The sequence below is a fragment of the Lithobates pipiens genome, unplaced genomic scaffold (assembly GCF_037356315.1).
Source record: "Lithobates pipiens isolate NorthernLeopardFrog02 unplaced genomic scaffold, aLitPip1_a1.2 Scaffold_27, whole genome shotgun sequence".
In the NCBI taxonomy this organism is placed as follows: domain Eukaryota; kingdom Metazoa; phylum Chordata; class Amphibia; order Anura; family Ranidae; genus Lithobates; species Lithobates pipiens.
The window spans coordinates 207,586,707-207,610,528 of NW_027507788.1; the positions used below are offsets into that span (position 1 = coordinate 207,586,707).

Below are 23,822 nucleotides of genomic sequence, written 5' to 3' on the forward strand. Positions count from 1 at the left end.
CTTGGCATTTTATGGCCTTCAAAACTGTAATAGGTAGTGAGAAGTGAACTCAAAAATTTACGCCCTTAGAAAGCCTGAAGGCGGTGCTTGGTTTTCGGGGCCCCGTACGCGGCTAGGCTCCCAAAAAGTCCCACATATGTGGTATCCCCGTACTCAGGAGAAGCAGCAGAATTTATTTTGGGGTGTCATTTCACATACGCCCATAGCATGTGTGAGCAATATATCATTTAGTGACAACTTTGTGTAAAAAAAAAAAAAAATTTTTTTTTTGTCATTATTCAATCGCTTGAGGCAAAAAAATAAAATATTCAATGGGCTCAACATGCCTCTTATCAATTTCCTTAGGGGGTCTACTTTCCAAAATGGGGTCATTTGGGGGGGTTTTGTACTGCCCTGCCATTTTAGCACCTCAAGAAATGAGATAGGCAGTCGTAAACTAAAAGCTGCGTAAATTCCAGAAAACGTACCTTAGTTTGTAGATGTGACAACTTTTGCGCAAACCAATAAATATACAATTATTGACTTTTTTTTTACCAAAGACATGTGGCTGAATACATTTTGGCCTAAATGTATGACTAAAATTGAGTTTATTGGATTTTTCTAATAACAAAAAGTAGAAAATATCATTTTTTTTCAAAATTTGCGGTCTTTTTACGTTTATATCGCAAAAAATAAAAATCGCAGAGGCAATCAAATACCATCAAAAGAAAGCTCTATTTGTGGGAAGAAAAGGACGCAAATTTTGTTTGGGTACAACATTGCATGACCGCGCAATTACCAGTTAAAGCAGCGCAGTGCCAAAGTGTAAAAAGACCTCTGGTCATTTACCAGCAAAATGGTCCGGTCTGAAAGTGGTTAATGTTGAGATGAAATGTATCTTTCTCTGAAATAAATTTTCCTTTGCTTCCTTTGTTGCTTCTACTTTAACTATTTTGTTTTTAAGAATGCTAGAATGTCACAACAATCTTCACTCAATCTCACACAGGTGTCTTTACAAACCACAAACAATACCATTGCTGATGTAAATTTAAAATGAGTCACAATTTTTTGTGCTTTTTATTATTTTCAAATAATCCTAATTTGAGCCCAAAAATGTGATATGTGTACCAACATCAGAAATCAAAATGTAATTCCCAAAAACTTGAGGGTAATATCACTAATCTACACTCACCCACAAAGAACCAGCAAATATCACAGAATAAATCAAGAAGAATAACTCTTGAGTAATGTAATTCCATTACCTGTATATCCAAAGAAATGCAGTATTTATGTGTGTTTATGTGTAGGATGCTCTCACATGTGGCTTAGAGGTTAGAACTTCTGCTTAGCATCCCTGAGCGTCTGGGTTTGAATCCCAAACATCCCGCTTCATCTAGAGAAGTTGTCTCATCTCCCAGGTCCTAAAACTATGTCCAAATGTATTTAAATGTATTATTTATGTGTAGGAGGGTTCCTCCACCATTGTAAATCTTGCCAGATACACTATCTAGTCAAAAGTATTGGGGCACCTGCCTTTACACACACGTGAACTTTAATGGCAGCCCTGTCTTAGTCCGTAGGGTTAAAAGAGTTCCATTCACTGGAACTAAGGGATCTCACAAATGGTGAATGGTCAAACATTCCCATAGACACACTCCTAAACCTTGTGGACAGCCTTCCCAGAAGAGTTGAAGCTGTTATAGCTGCAAAGGGTGGGCCAAATGAATTTTGAACCCTACGGACTAAGACTGGGATGCATTACACTTCATGTGCGTTTAAAGGCAGGCGTTCCCATACTTAGGCCAATATATTGTATATTGCTTGTGACACCGAGCATGGCTACGGATTTAGGGTTGGTTTGCAGCAAAGAGATGCAGAGAACATGTGTGAGGCTTACGCAAGCTATATTTTCCTATATGTGTGCTATATAGAAAACCTGTTATGAAGCTGAAAAACAGAACTAGTTGACTTTAACTAGAGTCTGAATATACAAGTTAAGATATATGAATCCATATGACTCTATGGCCACACAAAATAGAGTCACCTCTGTTCAGTCATATTACTACAGGGAAGAAAAGCAATCTTGTAGAGATACATGTATTCAATATGGTGCACCACCTTTTTATCATGATTCTTCTGACATGTTGTCTCTCACTTTAACCGCTTCAGCCCCGGAAGATTTTACCCCCTTCCTGACCAGAGCACTTTTTGCGATTTGGCACTGTGTCGCTTTAACTGACAATTGCGCGGTCGTGCAACGTTGCACCAAAACAAAATTGATGTCCTTTTTCCCCACAAATAGAGCTTTCTTTTGGTGGTATTTGATCACCTCTGCGGTTTTTATTTTTTGCGCTATAAACGAAAAAAGAGCAACAATTTTGAAAAACATGCAATATTTTTACTTTTTGATATAATAAACATCCCCCAAAAATATATAAAAGAAAAATATTGTTTTCCTCAGTTTAGGACAATATGTATCCTTCTACATATTTTTGGTAAAAAAATAAATAAAAAAAATGCAATAAGCAAAAGTTATAGCGTCTACAAAATAGGGGATAGTTTTATGGCATTTTTTTTTACGAGTAATGGTGGGGATTGGCGATTTTTATCAGGACTGCGACATTATGGCAGACACATCGGACAATTTTGACACATTTTTGGAACCATTGGCATTTTTACAGCGATCAGTGCTATAAAAATGCATTGATTGCTGTAAAAAGGTCACTGGCAGTGAATGGGGTTAACCACTAGGGGGTGATCAAGGGGTTAATGTGTTCCCTATTCTGTGTTCTAACTGAAGGGGGGATGGGACTGTGTAGGGGAGATGACAGATCGCTGTTCATAGTCTGTATGAACAGACGATCTGTCTGTTCTCCCCTCAGAAAACCGGGATCTGTGTGTTTACATGTGCCCTGAGCGATTGCGGGAGCCCAGTGGTGATCGTGACCACCGAGCACTTGCATTGGCTCCCTGGGCGAGCGGGGGGCGCGCCTTACGCCCATTGCCCAAATATAAAGGCAACATAACATGACGCAATTCGCGCAGCCGAGCCATGTTGCGACCTGCGGCAGCTGGTCGGCAAGTGGTTAAAACAATTTTTAGCACTCCGACTACAAAACCTAACCTTGTCACCACCACAAGCATAAGCTTAATGTGTGTTTCTTTTTGTACATAGAAAAGCTGCATATTTTCTTTAAACCAAAAAGTTACCTAGGGAGTAAAGTATAAGGGCCTATGTTGATGAGCTTTGGGCTTGAGTCTATGACAGAGATCTGCAATTAGCGGACCTCCAGCTGTTGCAAAACTACAAGTCCCATCATGCCTCTGCCTCTGGGTGTCATGCTTGTGGTTGTCAGAGTCTTGCTATGCCTCATGGGAGTTGTAGTTCTGCAACAGCTGGAGGTCTGCTAATTGCATATCCCTGGTCTATGACATCAGTTTAAGACTCTTTGAGAATTCACAAACAATTAATTGATTGCATTTGACCTGCTTCAAGATGGTTTTGCATGCACAGTCTTTATTGGGAAATGCAAAGCCCATTTGAAGGGGTGGTTGACACTGGTCAGGGCTGAGCAAGCAAGGGAAAGATAAATATAGCTGATTTTCCCTTACCCCCAGATGATCCCTTGCAGTGCTGGGGAATCATCACTGTTATGCCCCGTACACACGATTGGATTTTCCGACAAGAAATGTTGGATGTGAACTTGTTGGCTGAAAGTCCGACTGTGTGTATGCTCCATCAAACATTTGTTATCGGACTTTCCGCCAACAAATGTTGGCTAGAAGGTTCTCAAATTTTCCTCCAACAAAACTTTGTTGTCGGAATTTCCGATTGTGTGTACACAAGTCCGATGCACAAAAGTTCACAATGGGAAAGAGAAAATCCACCGCTCCAGGCTGATCCACCGAGAAACTGACCACTTTTCCTCCAAACAGATAGGGGTCCCAGGTGCAGGCTAATTGCACTAGCCAAATGGAAAAGAACAGAGGAACTCTGGATAGCCGCACTCCGGATCAAGTAAAGTGAATTGTGCCTTTATTGTTTCCACTAAAAAACCTTCACATCATACAAGTCACAACAGCAAAGGGGAAAAGAATATAGAGCAAAAAATTGTGACGCGTTTCACGCTAAAATTAGCGCTTACTCATAGCTATGAGTAAGCGCTAACAGTTCTTTTCCTTTTGCATAAAAGTTCACACATGCTCGGAATCAAGCGGAAGGAGCCGCACTGGATATTGAACTTACTTTTTCTCGGCTTGTCATACTTCTTGTACCTCACCACGTTCTTAATTGTTGGCCAACATTTGTGTGACCGCGTGTATGCAAGACAAGTTGGAGCCAACAACCTTCGAACAAAATTCCACGGTTTTGTTGTCGGAAAGTCCGATCGTGTGTGCGGGGAATAAGAGTCATATATCTTTTTTTCTGATGTTCAGTTTTAAGGTATAGAAGACTGCTGAGTTTTGAACTATAGAGTTTGACCTTCCATGTTGGGCCATCCATATGTTGAGAGGTTGCTTTGGCTCCTCAGTTCCTTGGTACACTGGAATGCAAATAACAGGTTACAGGTTACTTTATCTGTGTTTGGTTGTTGGGGCTTTAAAATGGAAGTAAACCCTTCCAAACAACTTTGACCTACAGGTAAGCCTAGATTAAGGCTTACCTGTAGGTCCAAGTAATATCTCCTAAACCTATATGGTTTAGGAGATATTTGCCCGAAAATGGGCACCGCTGTCTACGGCGCATGCGCCGTAGACAGCGGCGCGCAGGCGCACTAAATGCGGCAAGTCCAAGAATGGATTTGCCAAATTTGTCTACTCCCGTGCGCATGCGCGGGAGTGACGTCATCGCGGCTCCGGCGAATGGCAGCGTCGGAGCTCCGAGACGCGACTCCCGTGCGCATGCGCGGGAGTGACGTCATCGCGGCTTCTCCGCTGTCATTCGTCGGAGCTGCGAGAGACGCCACAACCAAGATGGATGCGGCGGACTACAGGTGACAGCGGCGACTTCGCTGGCTCCTGTGTCAGGTAAGTGACACATAATGAGCTACTATGCGATGCATAGTAGTCCATTATGCTTTACCTTTGCAGGGAAAAAAAGAGGAAGTAAACCCATCAGGGTTTACTTCCTCTTTAAATATCAGAGTATGTTTCATGTTTTTTAGAACTAAAAAAGCTGCTAAGATAAGAGGCAGAACATGTTTAGCATTTGAGATCCAGGCTATTTACTTCTCCTAATAAAAGTGGAAATGAAAGCGGGAGTCCGCCGTTTTTTTTTTTTTTTTTTTTAATCCAGCAGCTACAAATACTGCAGCTGCTGACTTTTAAAATAAGGACACTTACCCGCCCAGCGTGGCCGCGATGTCGGCACCCGAAGCCGATCTCTCGATCGTCTCCCGGGTGCTGCCGCCGCCATCTTAGGTTTGGGAATCAGGAAGTGGAGCCTTGCGGCTTCATTTCCCGGTTTCCTACTGCGCACGCGCGAGTCGCGCTGCGCAATAAGGATGGTCGCCGCTGTCTCTGGGATCCGTGTGTTTCCCAGCAGACAGTGGGGGACCTGCGGAAAGGGGCGTAGATTCTGCGGAAAGGGGCGTAGATTCTGCGGATATCTATGCCGGAAGTGGGTGCAGATACCTGTACTGTACAGGTACCTGCACCCCCCTTCCCCCTGAAAGGTGCCAATTGTGGCGCCGGAGGGGGGGAGGGTTCCAATGAGCGGAAGCTCCACTTTAGGGTGGAGCTCCGCTTTAAGACCTGCTAGATGACTTCAGGCTGGCCCCTTTTGCAGGCGTAGCTAGGTAAAACATTGAAAATAAGTGCCTATACTGCTTAAAGTCCAGTAGCACACTGTCTCACCCTGCTCTGCACATGCTCAGTTGCTCTCCATTTTTAGGCATTGCCGAGTTTGTAGAGGCCAATCTGCTGACAGCCTTAAAGCAGAATTATACCCTCCTATCCTTTACAGCCAAGGAAGCTGCTTCTGCTTGATCTACAACTGCCATGGTGCTGCACATGTGATCAATTATGACACCAACCATTTGATGGTTTGACAGTTTGGTTGCGGACACAAGCAAATGTGATGGTTAACAATCCCAGCATTAAACCTTTAAATTGATAGGATTAGTCCCCCTTCATGATTTACTGCTGTTCAGGGGCTCTAAGCTTCAGCAAAATGGCAGCTTCCGACAAGAAGAAACAGGATCAATGCTGGAGGCAATTTACAACACACACTAATTTTGGTAGCATAATTATTAGTGTGGAATGTATGTTCCTTGCTAAAGAACAATATTTTTTATCAAACTGTTATGAGTAAAGTTTTGCTTTAAGCCAATAAAACATTTATGTCAGTTTGTAATTTTGTTATTTGCATAAAGTTGCCAATATATTTTAATTCTTTCTATGATCTACCACAGTAGAGAACTCACAAATTTGTCTGAACATTAGTGCCAATATTTAAACAGAGAATGGTGTTTGACCTGCTTAACATTTCATGATGAGCAAAGTCCTTCCTAATTATCTCTGTTATTGCAAAGTATTGCATTCTCTGTTTCAGTTGCAGTCCACTTGCAAATAACAGTATCAAGTTTCCTTTACTCTCCTAGAGAGAAGATAGATCAGCATGGAGACTCCATACACATCATCTCAAACCTACATTGATGAGTTTGACCCTGTAGATTACTACAGAACGTATTATCACCCCGAAGAGGGAACTATAACAGGAGAATGGCTTGATTTTGCATTGCGTAATTTTCATGAAACTTTCACTTCAGGTAAACAACTGACTGCTTTATTATTATTATTATTATTATTATTTGTATTATTATTGGCAGTTGCAGCTGAAATCTTTCTATCTTTTTATATCCTTTTCCATCTTTGTAAAGTTTAATTACCTTGTTACGCAGGTCTTTTGACTGTTCTTTTCTACCTCCTCATGGCTCAGTGTCTAGCTTGCTTAGTGCATCCATGTGACTATTTATACACAGACACTAATTGTGATTTAAAAATTGCCATTTTAATCTGTATGTGCCACCTTCTGTGTCTGTACCAAGGCCAAACATTCCAGGGTATGTAAACTTTTTATCAGGGCCATTTGGGTGATTTCTGTTATCATTATGATCTAAAAAGGATCCAAAAAACTATGATAATAAATGGCTTCATGTGATTGCTATCCTTGAATAAAAAATACAGTTTTTTTTGGCATAATCAGTCATATTTTCAATATTAACCACTTCAGCCCTGGAAACAGGGCTGGATTAACGTAGGGGCTATTGGAGCTGCAGCTCCAGGCCCCTACCTTAATATAGGCCCAGCCACCCAAAAAGGACATGGAAAGCAATGGGTCCTGCATTCCACATGCACCGCCTGGGCAGAGTGGTGGGATTGATAAAGGGCACTGCATGAGCAGTCCTAACAGAAGCCTGGGGCATGCCAATGCAGGGCTCTTACAGAAGTCTGGGGCTTCCAAAGTGTTAGGCCTGCACAGCTGCACTCTTTCAGCTCAGAGTGCACGCCAATACACGTCCCTTACAGAAACTTTGCAAATCAAATGCCAGGCTTCCCTAGTGTTATGCCTGTGTGGCTGCGCAGTTTTGAGTTTGGGTGCATGCCAGCACAGGCTCTTGGAAAGCAGAAGGGTGCCCAGTAAAAGGCCCACCAAAATCCTCAGCACCAAGCACATGATGCTCTTAATCCGGCCCTGCCTAGAAATAATTCCCCACTTCCTGATCGGGTCATTTTTTGCGATACGCACTGCATTGCTTTAACGTTGAAACCATTGACATTTATAACAGCAATCAGTGTTATAAATAGCCACTGATTACTGTATAATCTGTCTGTATGATCTGTCTCCTCTCCTCGGACAGAATATGGATTTGTGTGTTTACACACAGATCCCCGTTCCTGCTCTGTCAGGAGAGAATGCGGATGCCCGGCGGACATCGCTGCTGCCGGGCACGTGCATCAGCTCCTCAGTGACGCGACGGGTGCCGTACACCTACGGTGATTTGTGCAGGGGAGCCATTCTGCCACTGCCAAACGATAGCGGGCAGTTGGCAAGTGGTAAATGCCAAATTTTCACAATTTTTGCCAGGGTATGCAAACGTTTGAAAAAAAAAATACAAGTAAAGGCGCAATATCTTAGAACCGTAAATCTCCCAAAAGCAACAAAAGTCTGTGCAGCAACAAAAGTGAAATACACAGCCTGTTTTAGTCCATGTAGGTAATTATTAATATATAGGGCAGTGATGGCGAACCTTGGCACCCCAGATGTTTTGGAACTACATTTCCCATGATGCTCATGCACTCTGCAGTATAGTTGAGCATCATGGGAAATGTAGTTCCAAAACATCTGGGGTGCCAAGGTTCGCCATCACTGATATAGAGAATAAAAAGTCCAGAGCATTCAAGGCTGCCATCATATAGGAACAGAAACCAGGTTGCAAAGCACTGCAAGAGACAAGGAGAGAAGCGCCTCTGAGTGTAGACGTTTCTAAAACTTTAATAAAACATTACATTTACCAACTCACATTTATGTGGTGAGTACAGGTATGTGGATCCCAACAAGGGTAAGTCCTGGTGACGTTCCTGCTTCCTCGATCATCCACAAACTGGCACTGTCTATGTGGATATCCACCACTGTAGATGAAAAGCCAGCTGCTGTGGAAGGACTCAGAACGAGGCGTGAGGCGCAAAGGCAAGGGTGGCAGCAAGGGATGACATCACACTTAATGGACACGTTTTCTGAGCATGTGTGTTGCGATATACCAGCAAGCTGCGCTCCTTTTTCAAACAGAAGAAAAAGATCCCGCCTCCATGAAATAAGAACCAATATGTAGTGTATTTATATGATAGTGGAAATTTCGATGCCATTGTTGATGCCACCAGGCAAAAGGATGTCAAGGTTGTAAAGGTTGTAAATCCAGAATGTTTCTCTGGCACAACGTTTATTAAAGCATTCAACCACTGGGAGAGAGCTGGGTATCCTGGTATAGGAGGGGGCCTGATCCTTCTCTGCTGCAATTTTCCTTCCAGGAAGAAATGTGGAAAATGTTGAGGGGTATGAATACTTTTTCAAGGCACTATATATAGATATATTATATATATATATATATATATATATATATATATACACAACAAAAGTGAGTACACCCCTAAGGGAAAAATGTCCAAATTGGGCCAATCAGTGGCATGTGACTCATTAGTGTTACAAGGTCTCAAGTTTGAATGGGGACTAGGTGTGTTAAATTTTGTGTTGTCGCTCTCACTCGCATACTGGTCACTGAAAGTTCAACATGACACCTCATGGCAAAGAGCTCTGAGAATCTGAAAAAATAATTGTTGCTCTACATAAAGATGGCCTAGGCTATAAGAAGATTGCCAAGACCCTGAAACTGAGCTGCAGCACGGTGGCCAAGACCATGCAGTGGTGTAACAGGACAGGTTCCACTCAGAGCAGGCTTCGCCATTGTCGGCCAAAGAAGTTGAGTGCATGTGCCCAGCATCATATTCAGAGGTTGTCTTTGGGAAATAGTGAGTGCTGCCAGCATTTCTGCAAAGGTTGAAGGGGTAGGGGGTCAGCCTGTCAGTGCTCAGACCATACGCCGCACACTGCATCAAGTTGGTCTGCATGGCTGTCGTCCCAGAAGGAAGCCTCTTCTAAAGATGATGCACAAGAAAGCCCTCAAACATTTTGCTGAAGACAAGCAGACTAAGGACATGGATTACTGGAACCATGTCCTGTGGTCTGATGAGACCAAGATAAACTTATTTGGTTCAGATGGTGTCAAGCATGTGTGGCAACCAGGTGAGGAGGACAAAGACAAGTCTTGTCTACAGTCAAGCATGGTGGTGGGAGTGTCATGGTCTGGGGCTGCATGAGTGCTGCCGGCACTGGGGAGCTACAGTTCATTGAGGGAACCATGAATGCCAACATGTACTGTGACATACTGAAGCCGAGCATGATCTTCTCCCTTTGGAGACTGAGCCGCAAGGCAATATTCAAACATGATAACGACCCCAAACATACCTCCAAGATGACCACTGCCTTGCTAAAGAAGCTGAGGGTAAAAGGTGATGGACTGGCCAAGCATGTCTCCAGACCTAAACCCTATTGAGCATCTGTGGGGCATCCTCAAATGGAAGGTGGAGGAGCGCAAGGTCTCTAACATCCAACAGCTCTGTGATGTCATCATGGAGGAGGGGAAGAGGACTCCAGTGGCAACCTGTGAAGCTCTGGTGAACTCCATGCCCAAGAGGGTTAAGGCAGTGCCAGAAAATAATGGTGGCCACACAAAATATTGACAGTTTGGGCCCAATTTGGACATTTTCACTTAGGGGTGTACTGACTTTTGTTGCCAGTGGTTTAGACATTAATGGCTGTGTGTTGAGTTATTTTGAGGGGACAGTAATTTACACTGTTATACAAGTTGTACACTCACTACTTTAAATTGTAGCAAAGTGTAATTTCTTTATTTTTGTAAATAAAATATTTACAAAAATGTGAGGGGTGTATGTATGTATATATATATATATATATATATATATATATATATATATACATATATATATATATATATATATATATATATATATATATATATATATATATATATATATATATATATATACATACATACATACCGTATATACTCGAGTATAGGCCGACCCGAGTATAAGCCGAGGCCCCCAATTTACCCCCAAAAAACTGGGAAACCTATTGACTCGTGTATAAGCCGAGGGTGAGATATGCCTGTCCATCCCTGTGTGTGTCCGTCCATCCCTCTGTGTCCGTCCATCCCTGTGTGTCCGTCCATCCCTGTGTGTCCGTCCATCCGTCCATCCCTGTGTGTGTGTCCATCCATCCATCCCTGTGTGTGTGTCCATCCATCCATCCCTGTGTGTGTGTGCGTCCATCCATCCATCCATCCCTGTGTGTGTGTGTGTGTGTCCATCCATCCATCCATCCCTGTGTGTGTGTGTCCATCCATCCATCCATCCCTGTGTGTGTGTGTGTGTCCATCCATCCATCCATCCCTGTGTGTGTGTGTGTGTGTGTCCATCCATCCGTGTGTGTGTGTGTGTGTGTGTGTGTGTGTGTGTGTGTGTGTGTGTGTGTGTGTGTGTCCGTGCAGCCTTGTGTGTCCAGCCTACCTGTGCCCCGAGCCTCCGTCCGGTCCCGTCCCGAGCCTCCGTGTCGTCCCGTCCCGAGCCTCCGTGTCGTCCCGTCCCGAGCCTCCGTGTCGTCCCGTCCCGAGCCTCCGTGTCGTCCCGTCCCGAGCCTCCGTGTCGTCCCGTCCCGAGCCTCCGTGTCGTCCCATGCCAGGATCGCCGCTCTTCGTCGGCGCCCTGGCGGCCATTCCCCTGTTCAAAAGCCGCGCCTCCGCCTACCGCCTGTGATAGGCGGAACACTCAATTTCCCAGCAGTCAGTGTTCCGCCTATCACGGACATCGGCTCATCCGAGGATGAGCCGATGTCCGTGATAGGCGGAACACTGACTGCTGGGAAATTGAGTGTTCCGCCTATCACAGGCGGAGGCGGAGGCAGAGGCGCGGCTTTTGAAAGGTAGAATGGCCGCTGTCTGTCTGCTCGACACGCTGTTCGGGCAGTCAGACAGCGGTGACTCGAGTATAAGCCGAGGGGGGCACTTTCAGCCTCAAAAAAGAGGCTGAAAATCTCGGCTTATACTCGAGTATATACGGTACATATATATACACACACACACACATACACACACACACACGGTGTGTATTTACTGCGCAGAAGTCTTAGCCCCTGTACACACGGTCGGAGATTTCCACAACCAAATCCGTCGGATTTTGCCCGTCGGATTGTGTCCGAACCTGTTGCATACACACGGTCGGACAAAGTTGGCGAAAAATCCGATCTTTCAGAACTTGATGATGTTATTTCGTTACGATGGGACTACATTCAGGCTAGTAGCCAATAGCTTTGATGTAGGAATTTGATCTGAACATGCGTGGCACTTAGTCCGATCAAAATTCTCTACACATGATCGGAGTATGTCCGATCGAACCAGTCGGTTGGGAAATATTTCCAACATGTTGGAAAATTGGGTCCGACGGATATTCTGACGGAATCAGTCCGATGCATACCACACACAGTCGGATTATCCGACGACACGGTCTGATAGGACACATTCCGACGGATTCTCCGACCGTGTCTACAAGGGCTTAGACAGGTGTGAATAAATGCTGTAAACTAAGAATGCCTTCAGAAAAAGAAGTGTTAATAGTTTATTTTTAGCGTATGTGTATAGAAGAGTCAATGCTCAGGGAAGTAACAAAAAAAAAAGCAGCATACAATATGGTCAATATGCAAAAACCCTCTAATGAAAATAATAAATATAATGTGAATAATTGTATGAAATATTTTTTTCTGTAAGCATAATGGCATTAATTCTGTCTTTGATTTGCAAGAAAGTTACAGAAGTGTTCTACCAATTAATTGCAATGGCCCATATTGTTTCAATAGAGAGTATGAATCAAAAGATGTGAAAGATATTACCGGTATTGGAGCAAATATTAAAAATATTGAAGGAAAAAGGGAAATAGAACAAAGTGTAATTTGTGAGGCAAGTGAAGGATGTTAGAAGGGTCATCATGATGTTCATTTTCATTATATACGTGTAGCACTTATGATACTGCTATCAAATAGATAATGAGGAATGCTGAAGATGCTGACTGTTGGGAGATATGTGCAGCATTTGATCCAATGTTGCATTTGTCCCATGCCTCCTCTATAACCAAGAACTGAGTGATTAAAGACCCCTGATCACTCAATTCTCGGTCTTCAGTGAGCAGAGAGCCGAGAGCCGGTGACTATCAGTCACTGGTTTTCTGCTCTACCCCTCCAGCACTCACTGGAGCACCAAGCTGTGCAGGAGGCTCTCAGCAGCAATGCCGAGAGGCTGAGCCAGCTGCATGTCAGGCATCTGGAAGTATCCTGAAATGAAAGAGCCGCCTAAGTGACTATAGCCAGACTACAGGCATGTACTGGCCATCGGGACTACAGGGAGTTTCCCGGTGGGCCGATGGCTTAGTGGGCCACTCTGATGTAAGGGGGCTGGTGATGGGACACTCTGATGTAAGGGGGGGCTGATGGAACACTCTGATGTAAGGGGGTGCTGATGGGACACTCTGATGTAAGGGGGCTGCTCATGGGACACTCTGATGTAAGGGGGCTGCTCATGGGACACTCTGATGTAAGGGGGTGCTGATGGAACACTCTGATGTAAGGGTGCTGCTCATGGGACACTCTGATGTAAGGGGGCTGCTCATGGGACACTCTGATGTAAGGGGGCTGCTCATGGGACACTCTGATGTAAGGGGGCTAGTAATGGGACACTCTGATGTAAGGGGATGCTGATGGGACACTCTGATGTAAGGTGCTGCTCATGGGACACTCTGATGTAAGGGGATGCTGATGGGACACTCTGATGTAAGGGGGCTGCTCATGGGACACTCTGATGTAAGGGGGCTAGTAATGGGACACTCTGATGTAAGGGGGTACTGATGGGACACTCTGATGTAAGGGGATGCTGATGGGACACTCTGATGTAAGGGGGCTAGTAATGGGACACTCAAAATGTAAGTGGGCCGGTCTGGATGTCCCAGGGCCAAATTTCTGTCCCAGTCCAGCCCTGCCAGACTATAGCCTAAGAACTAAGTGCATTCCTGTGACCCGCAAGGAAAATAGTGCCAAAGAGCTTTAGCCTTACTTCCTATTTTAAAGCAGTTTGATGTAAGCTTTCAGAGGCGGTCAAGCCACATTTTGCTATTCACACAGGCTTCAATGTCATAGAACCAAATTCCAGACAATGTGAAGTTCTTGTTCCCATTTTTTTAAACATATTTTTAGCACATATAGTATTTACTCTTTTAGAACCTGTTTAATTTACTATTGAAAAAGCTTTTCAAATATTCATCCTTTTGCATCCTTCGGTCATTCAGTGTTAAAGATTGTCAATTAAAACAGAGGTGAAAAGGACTTAGCACAAAGTCCATCTGGTCAGTCAATATTAAGATATTCAGTTTGTTACACAGGGCCCTACTGAGTACAACACACATATGTTATACACAGGGGTGGACTGGCAACTCATGGGACCCCCCGGGCAATAGGAGATTATGGGGCCCCCGGGCAATAGAATATTATGGGGCCCCTGGGCAATAGGAGATTATGGGGCCACACAGTATACATACACACACACACACACACACACACACATACAGTATACACACACAGACACATACTGTCCCTGGTTTTATTGAGGCTGGCAACCCTGATGGGGCCCCCTAGTGGTATGGGGCCCTCGGGCAGTGCCCGAGAGCCCCAATGGTCAGTCCGCCCCTGGTTATACATTAACCACAGTGTTATCAGAAAAAATCTGATTTCACCTTGACTCCTCTATGCTTCTAAACAAAAAGTTCCACTCTTTGTTTTTTTTTTACCCCTAAGGTGGTGTTAAAGGAGACCTACTAATAGACTTTGGAGCTGGACCCACAATTTATCAGCTTCTCTCTGCTTGTGAAGCTTTCAACAATATCATCATTTCCGACTTTCTTGAGCAAAACCGAGCACAGCTACAGAAGTGGCTGAGGAAGGATCCCGATGCGTTAGACTGGACTAAAATTGTCAAGCTTGTGTGTGAACTGGAAGGTAACAGGTGTGTCACAATTGTGTTATTAGGATAATGTGTTTGTGTAACAGCAGTTCTGCCCTCCCCGACTAGTTTGTATATATTATTATTTTCATTGCAATCAAATGCACTAACATGAGGTGAGCTGTGGTATGTTGCAATAAAACCAGCGCGTCTGCTTTTTTACGCACTTCACCAGCACCCACCTCAATGTAGCGTTTTGGTGGAAATAAGTGTAGTGCTAGCCCTGTATGGGCTGCTCAGAATAGCTGGTTCTTTCCAATAGTACAGAGGCTGCCTGTCCCCACAAGCACCAGTCCATATACACACCAGCTCCAATAACTTAGTCTAGGCTATGTCTTTTTTGAAATGTATTGCTTTAAGTACTTCGAACAGGAGGGGGGTTAGGGCATGGGATACTCAAAATTGCCTTCACAGATATAAGGGGACTCTCTTCTCTAGGCTCGTATACACAGATCCACTGGGGCCACAGAGGAATGGCCTGTACTCTAAGGCCGCGTACACACGGGCGGACTGTTCGCCCAACCTTGTCCGCTGAACAGTGTTTGGGCGGACAGTCCGCTCGTGTGTGGGCTTTCAGCGGACAGTTTCAGCGGACAGTTTGACGGACAAAGTCTTTCGGAAATTCCGAAAAACTGTCCGCTGAAACTGTGTTTGAGCGAACAGTCCGCCCGTGTGTAGGCTACTTTCGAAATGAGCAAACTGTTCCCGCTCGGAGGAAAGTCTGCTCATTTCGAGCGCGTGTGAAGGTAGGCGGGGCCCGCGACGGAGACGTCGCGGGCTCCGCCGCCTGGAATGGGCTTAAAGGGGAACCCCAACGCCGAAAAAAATCGGCGTGGGGGTTCCCCCAAAGTCCACAACAGACCCTTGTCCGAGCACACTACCCGGCCGGCCAGGAAAGGGGGGCGAGCGAGCGCCCCCCCCTCCTGAGCCGTACCAGGCCGCGTGCCCTCAACATGGGGGGGTGCCTTGGGGAAGGGGGCCGCGCGGCCCCCCCACCCCAAAGCACCTTGTCCCCATGTTGATGAGGACAAGGGCCTCTTCCCGACAACCCTGGCCGTTGGTTGTCGGGGTCTGCGGGCGGGGGGCTTATCGGAATCCGGGAGCCCCCTTTAAGAAGGGGGCCCCCGGATACCGGCCCCCCACCCTATGTGAATGAGTATGGGGTACAATGTACCCCTACCCATTCACCTGTGAAATAAAGTACAAAAAAAAACACAACACAGAGAAAAAATATTTTATTGCACAGCTCCGGGGGTCTTCCGTCTTCGGGGGTCTTCTCGCCGGACTCCTCCGCTATCTTCGTGTAGCTCTTTTACTAGCGGAGGAGCCCGGCTTTCTTCCTCCCCGCCGCCGGCCTCTTCTCCCGACTTCGGGGGTCTTGTCCCCCTCTTCGGTTCTTCTGCCGGGCCACCGCGCCTTCTTGTAGCTCTTTTGCAGGCGGTGGCCCGGTCTTCTGTCGCCGCTGCCTTCCGTTCTTCTGTCGCCGCCTTCGGTTCTTCTGCCGGGCCACCGCGCCTTCTTGTAGCTCTTTTACAGGCGGTGGCCCGGTCTTCTGTCGCCGCTGTCGCTGTCGCCGTCGCCGCCTTCCGTTCTTCTTCTTCTTCTTGTTCCCCAGGAGATGTTGACACGTCGCTCTCTCCGGCCGGAATGCCAGAGCCGCGCTGTGCGGTCACTTATATAGTGACAATGGGGCGGTGTCACATGGTATATGTCACATGGGTTGGTCACATGGGTTGATGTCACATGGGGACTATGACATCGTAAGGGGGCGGGGTCACCATGTGACCAACCCATGTGACATATACCATGTGACACCGCCCCATTGTCACTATATAAGTGACCGCACAGCGCGGCTCTGGCATTCCGGCCGGAGAGAGCGATGTGTCAACATCTCCTGGGGAAGAAGAAGAAGAACAAGAAGAAGAAGAAGAACGGAAGGCGGCGACGGCGACAGCGACAGCGGCGACAGAAGACCGGGCCACCGCCTGTAAAAGAGCTACAAGAAGGCGCGGTGGCCCGGCAGAAGAACCGAAGGCGGCGACAGAAGAACGGAAGGCAGCGGCGACAGAAGACCGGGCCACCGCCTGCAAAAGAGCTACAAGAAGGCGCGGTGGCCTGGCAGAAGAACCGAAGAGGGGGACAAGACCCCCGAAGTCGGGAGAAGAGGCCGGCGGCGGGGAGGAAGAAAGCCGGGCTCCTCCGCTAGTAAAAGAGCTACACGAAGATAGCGGAGGAGTCCGGCGAGAAGACCCCCGAAGACGGAAGACCCCCGGAGCTGTGCAATAAAATATTTTTTCTCTGTGTTGTGTTTTTTTTTGTACTTTATTTCACAGGTGAATGGGTAGGGGTACATTGTACCCCATACTCATTCACATAGGGTGGGGGGCCGGTATCCGGGGGCCCCCTTCTTAAAGGGGGCTCCCGGATTCCGATAAGCCCCCCGCCCGCAGACCCCGACAACCAACGGCCAGGGTTGTCGGGAAGAGGCCCTTGTCCTCATCAACATGGGGACAAGGTGCTTTGGGGTGGGGGGGCCGCGCGGCCCCCTTCCCCAAGGCACCCCCCCATGTTGAGGGCACGCGGCCTGGTACGGCTCAGGAGGGGGGGCGCGCTCGCTCGCCCCCCTTTCCTGGCCGGCCGGGTAGCGTGCTCGGACAAGGGTCTGTTGTGGACTTTGGGGGGACCCCACGCCGATTTTTTTCGGCGTTGGGGTTCCCCTTTAAGTCCATTCCAGGCGGCGGAGCCCGCGACGTCTCCTTCGCGGGCCCCGCCTACCTGTACACGCGCTCGAAATGGGCGGATTTGCCTCCGCCTTACGTGGGCGAGTCCGTTCATTTCAAAAGTTGAGCGAACTGTTTACGTGGGCGAGTCCGTTCATTTCAAAAGTTGAGCGAACTGTTTGGCAAACAGTTCGCTGAAACAGTCCGCTCAAAAAGTGCCGTGTGTGGCCATGTCCGTCCATGCTAATTTTGAGCGGACTGTTTGCCGAAACTGTTTGACAAACAAAGTTGGGCGAACAGTCCGCCCGTGTGTACGCGGCCTAAGGCACTATGAGAGCTGTCTCAGTCTATGGCTACCTCTAGCACTTACATTCCAAAGTAATGCAGTCGCAAAGTTTCATAGTTAATAAGGTTGAATAAAGACACCAGTCCATCCAGTTCAACCTGAGCGAGTGTCTACAATTGTCCCTATCCCTTTACATTGCACACTCACATTATTATTATTATTATACAGGATTTATATAGCGCCGCCAATTTACGCAGCGCTTTACAACATTGGGGTAGACAGTACAATACAATACAATTTAAGACAAGGGGAATCAGAGGGCCCTGCTCGTTAGAGCTTACAATCTAGGAGGGAGGGTCAAGTTATACAAAAGGGTAATAGCTGTGGGGGATGAGCTAATGGAGACAATAGTGAAGTTGTTAGATGGAGGCAGGATAGGCTTCTCTGAAGAGGAATGTTTTCAGGGATCGCCTAAAAGTGGATAAATTTGGAGACAGTCTGACAGATTGGGGTAGTGAGTTCCAGAGGATGGGTGAGCCTCGGGAGAAGACCTGGAGGTGGATATGGGAGGAGATGGTGAGGGAGCTAGAGAGCAGGAGGTCTTGGGAGGAACGAAGTGGGCGATTAGGTTGGTATTTTGAGACTAGGCTAGTGATGTAGCTGGGGGCAGAGTTGTGGATGGCTTTGTAAGTAAGTGTTAGTATTTTGAATTTAATTTGTTGGGCAAGTGGCAGCCAATGGAGTGATTGGCAGAGAGGGGTAGCAGACACTGTGCGGTTTGTAAGGTGCATGAGTCTGGCAGCAGTAGTCAAGGTGAGAGATAACCAGGGAGTGAATCAGGAGCTTTGTGGTTTCATTGGTTAGAAAGGGACGTAGTTTAGAGATGTTGCGGAGGTTGAGGCGGCATGCTTTGGAAAGTGATTGGATATGGGGCTGAAAGGAGAGTTCAGAGTCCAGGATAACACCTAGCCCCCTGACATGTGGGGATGGGTGGATGGTTGTGCCATTACTCTTTACTCCATTACTCACATTGGTCCCTACCCTCAAGGAGCCCACAATCCAAGGTCCCCAATCATATACTAGGGCCAATTTTGGACAGAAGCCAATTAACCTACCAGCATGTCCTTGGAGTGTGGGAGGAAACCGGAGTACCCGGAGGAAACCCACGCAGGCACGGGGAGAACATGCAAACTCCAGGCAGGTAGTGTCATGGTTGGGATCACAATTAGTATCACAATTCAGGGTCAGTACTCACAAGTCCTCATGATAACTGCACACCTTTCAGTTTCCCCCAGACACAATCCAGTGAGGGTGACAATCCTTCTCCAGACCAGGTGCCTTATTGTGAAGTTCCAAAGCCAGCTTCTCAAGAAGATCACTTCAGGCTCTCACCTCTGCCACAGCTGATATCTCAAAGAACAGCTACATGGTCTACCGGTTGTCTCAGGAGGCTTTGGAACTCTCCCTGATGAGGAAAGAATGATCTCTCCAGGGCTCCAGACCATGTATTGCCTCCTAGTCACCATCTGAACACTCCCCTCCAAAGGTTGTCTAGGGCATGGGAAATATTAAGTCTGGTCATTTGACTCACCCAACCCCATATTCTGGAAACTTTTTCCAGAATCAAGGGGAAGCAGTCAATTTCCCACCCTGTGAAACCCCGAACAGGCCAGAACAATCAATCACTGCTCCCTTAACTACAGAAGCAGCCAAAAACCAAATTTGCAGAGGGTGCTACATAGGTCACATAGAAAACAATAGTTTGCAGATCAACACAGTTCAATTAATATGGGGTGAACAAGCCCTAAACCTGCCTCCTCTTTTTGAAACAGGGGTAACTGCAGTTATGTAGAATCCATATTCTCAATATATTTACATGGCTTTCACAGGAGGAGAAAGCAGCTAAAGGCCAGATGAGAGTCCTTTCTCATACTATCCGTAGTGCTGCAAAAGGGACTGACCTGCACAATCACTTTCTTGCACCTAGGAGAAACCTACAAAATACTACACACAAGTAAAATATAGAAAAGGTATAAATGTAAATTGCAACTAACTTATGGTACGGTCCCCGCACCTCCCCTTCCTGGGTTCCCTGCCCTCAATCTTGACTTCCTCCTCTTCTGTGTCTGCCCCCATAGCAAACTCTTGGGTCCATTGAAACACACAGCTTGGCTGGGCCCTACCCCCCACTCTCTGCTCACAGGATTTGACTGAGAGCAGCAGGAGCCAATGGCTTGTGAGAGTGGGGCAAGAGGAAAGAAGACCAGCAGAAGGGCACATCGTTGGATCAATACAGGACTCGGGTAAGTATTTAGGTGAGGGGAAGGGCACAGCGAGTAACAAAATCACTTTTAGTACCACTTTAATTAAATTGATGGAACCTACTATTCCCATTCCAGTGCTAATAGAGGGTGCTAAACAAGACAAGATTCTTACTTAGCTTGGTACTAGGTACTATGGTTCCTTTCAATCCGTATAGAGCTTATTTACTATAGAGATTATTAGAAATGTGAGCAATAATAACACACTACAATTTCCTCTTTTAGTGACGATGAGAGCTGCAAGAAGAAGGAGGAAAAACTAAGGAGAACAGTGACAAAAGTTCTGAAATGTGACGCTCTGAAGAAGAACCCATATGACCCGGTGGAGATGCCACAAGTGGATTGTCTGATTAGTTGCCTCTGTTTAGAAGCACCCTGCAAAGATGTAGAATCTTTCACCAATGTTTTGAGGAATCTCAAGAGCATCATTAAACCAGGGGGTCACATAGTAATTCAGAGTGTGCTTAAGAGTTCATACTACTATGTTGGTCAAAAAAGGTTTTTCTCTTTGTCCATTACTAAGGAAGAACTGGAGATGGCATTTAAGGAGGCTGGCTATGAAATAGTAAAACTAAAGGTCACTCCATGGACTGAAAAACGAGAAATGCACACCTTTCATCATGATGGCTATTACTTTGTCCATGCCTGTAAAGCATGCTCATAGGGAAAATGACAATTGTTCTTCTACCCAGGTTATAATTAGCAATTTCTCCTGTTGCTTTCCCAATGGTTAATATGATTAAACAGGACAGATCAGTTAAATCCTAGGTCAAGTTAAAATATATAAAATGTTTATTCCATTAATATTGGTAAACATTTATTAATTTCAAGGTGGTTCTAGAATCTAGATGCTAATAACTCAAGGCCCTTGTACACACGGTCGGAGATTCCGACAACCAAATCCGTCGGATTTTGTCCGTCGGATTTTGTCCGACGGATCTTGTCCGAAACTGTTGCATACACACGGTCGGACAAAGTTGTCGGAAAATCCGATCTTTCAGACTGTGATGACGTAATTTCATTACGATGGGACTACGTTCAGGCTAGTAGCCAATAGCTTTGATGTAGGAATTTGATCTGAGCATGCGTGGCACTTTGTCCGATCGGAATCCTCTACACATGATCGGAGTATGTCCGATCAGAGCACTTTGTCGGAAAATATTTCCGCCAAGTTGGAAAATTTGGTCCGACGGATATTCCGACGGAAACAGTCCGATGCAGACCACACACAGTCGGAATATCCGACAAAACGCTCCGATCGGACACATTCCGTCAGAATCTCTGATCGTGTGTACAAGGGCAAGGACATGTGCAGTGGCATAGAAACTGCATTCACGGCTGATATCAGACCTTTTCTGTCCATTTTGCCCAGCAGACAGTGTGTAAATCCTTGTACACATGATCAGATTATTCATTATTGGACACATTTTCGGCAGTTTTTTGTTCGATGCTAGTCTCAGCCCTTGTACACACGGTCGGACATTCTGACAACCAAATCCGTTGGATTTTGTCTGACAGATTTTGTCCGACGGATTTTGTCCGAAACTGTTGCATACACACGGTCGTACAAAGTTGTCGGAAAATCCGATTGCACATAACGTGATGACGTTATTTCGTTACGACGGGACTACGTTCAGGCTAGTAGCCAATAGCTTTGAAGTAGGAATTTGATCTGAGCAAGCTTGGCACTTTTTCCATCGGAGTAGGCTACACATGATCGGAGTATGTCCGATCGGAGCATTTTGTCGGAAAATTTTACCGGCAAGTTGGAAAAGTTGGTCCGTCGGATATTCCGACGGAAACAGTCCGATGGAGACCACACACACAGTCGGAATAGCCGACAAAACGGTCCGATAGGAAACATTCCGTCTGAATCTCCGGCCGTGTGTACAAGGGCTCAAATTGAAAGTGAAGAGGGTACTCACCATCAGAAATCTTTTGTACGACAGAATTCAACGTCAGAAGTGACATAATGTGTTGAATTGTTTTGTATGTGTTCTTTCATTTCTGAGCATGCCTAGTCTTACTCTTCAGATTTTTTTTTTGACAGAAATCCCTACTAATGAAAAGAAAATGGGACGTTGTGGTCACATCAGACAAACATTTTGGAACCTGCACATCCAGTTTTTGTCTGCCGAAAATTCATAATCGGTTGTCAAAAGCAGCATACTAACGATCAGAAAATCAGCAGATCGTTCATGGGACTAAATTTAACATCAGCTTTTCTGATCGTGTGTATAGGCCTTTAGACCCCATACACACTATTAGCCCTTGTACACACGATCGGAGATTCCGACGGAATGTGTCCGATCGGAGCGTTTTGTCGGATATTCCGACTGTGTGTGGTCTGCATCGGACTGTTTCTGTTGGAATATCCGTCAGACCAAATTTTCCAACTTGCCGGAAATATTTTCCGACAAAATGCTCCGATCGGACATACTCCAATCATGTGTAGAGAATTCCGATCGGACAAAGTGCCACGCATGCTCAGATCAAATTCCTACATCAAAGCTATTGGCTACTAGCCTGAACGTAGTCCCATCGTAATGAAATAACATCATCACCTTCCGAACGATCGGATTTTCCGACAACTTTGTCCGACCGTGTGTATGCAACAGTTTCGGACAAGATCCATCGGACAAAATCCGACGGATTTGGTTGTCGGAATCTCCGACCGTGTGTACGATTTTCTGCAGATTTTTGTCTTCAGATTTACCAAAACCTTGTAGTGCAAGGGCCTGCCTGATTGTATACAAACTGAAACTCTTACCTTCTATTATATGGTTTTGGTAAATCTCAAGGCAAAAATCTGCAGAAAATCTTCTAGTGTGTAGGCTAGTATACACGCTTAGATTTTCGGACGACCGAACGTCCGTATTTTGTGGCATGCTAGTCTCATGTCGAAAGTGAAGAGGTTACTCACAATAGGAAAATTTTCGTACGAGAGAATACAACGACAGAAGTGATGTAATGTGTTGAATAGTTTTGTATGTATTCTTTCGTTTCTGAGCATGCATAGTTTTGCTCTTACGATTTTTTTCGTACGAAAACCGTACTAATGAAACGAAAATCGGACCTTGAGTTCACATCCGATAAAAACTTTATAGCCTGCACATCCAGCTTTTGTCTGCCGAAAAAGCAAAACCGGCTGTCGAAAGCACCGTACTAACGATCCAAAAATCGGCAGACAGCTTGCCGTACAACTTTTTCCATCCCATTTTTGTATTGTGTGAACGGGCCTTTACACATACTATGCAGAAAATGTAAGCCAAGGGGCGTTGTAATTTTGTATCCAAATCAGAAGGCAGAGCTCTTTCTTCAGCATAATAGTAGGGGTGGTATAGTGTGGGCTGGAGGGTTTAGGCACAGCAGTAAGGGGATGGGGGAGTGGGAAAGAACCCAATGTCGGCCAAAACCCACATATCTTCACCAAACTGATCTTTATTACTATTATTAGCTATTACTATATCCATGCTTTTAAAACTTGCAAATGACCAATAAAGTACATTTATCCAGATTCATTTTAATGATAGTAGTAATAAATTCATAACTGCAATCATGGTGTGTGTGTGTTTTTTTTATCTTCCTGGAGTTAATCTGATCCTATGGCCTAGGCCAGTGACGGTGAACCTTGGCACCCCAGATATTTTGGAACTACATTTCCCATGATGCTCATGCACTCGGCAGTGTGGTTGAACATCATGGGAAATGTAGTTCCAAAACATCTGGGGTGCCAAGGTTTGCCATCACTGGCCTATACTATGGTCATTAAGGTAATTGCATGCTCTCCACAAATTGTAAATCAGCTAACAAGCCCTCACTGACCTCTCTAGTTGCA

The 23,822-nt window shown here is 45.7% G+C and overlaps 1 protein-coding gene and 1 long non-coding RNA gene across 2 annotated transcripts in view; one reads left to right on the forward strand and one right to left on the reverse strand.

Annotated features, from left to right (window-relative positions):
• Positions 1-3,986: 3,986 nt before the first annotated feature.
• LOC143934492 (uncharacterized) overlaps positions 3,987-23,822 on the reverse strand; it is a 106,511-nt gene continuing 86,675 nt past the window's right edge. Inside the window, exon 4 of the long non-coding RNA XR_013263279.1 lies at positions 3,987-4,523. This is a non-coding gene — a long non-coding RNA (uncharacterized LOC143934492). The remainder of the gene's footprint in view (positions 4,524-23,822) is intronic.
• LOC143934489 (nicotinamide N-methyltransferase-like) lies at positions 6,522-23,540 on the forward strand. The gene is made up of 3 exons (XM_077458147.1): positions 6,522-6,749; positions 14,453-14,660; positions 20,210-23,540. The coding sequence occupies exons 1-3, from the start codon at positions 6,599-6,601 to the stop codon at positions 20,646-20,648; spliced, it is 798 nt and encodes a 265-aa protein (XP_077314273.1). The 5' UTR covers positions 6,522-6,598; the 3' UTR covers positions 20,649-23,540.

What these genes read in the sequence shown, in the direction of transcription:
- LOC143934489 (XM_077458147.1), top strand. Translation starts at nt 6,599, where the DNA reads ATGGAGACTCCATACACATCATCTCAAACCTACATTGATGAGTTTGAC. An exon ending in TCATGAAACTTTCACTTCAG is followed by an intron (nt 6,750 to 14,452) that starts GTAAACAACTGA and finishes TTTACCCCTAAG; the next exon opens with GTGGTGTTAAAGGAGACCTA. An exon ending in TGTGAACTGGAAGGTAACAG is followed by an intron (nt 14,661 to 20,209) that starts GTGTGTCACAAT and finishes TTCCTCTTTTAG; the next exon opens with TGACGATGAGAGCTGCAAGA.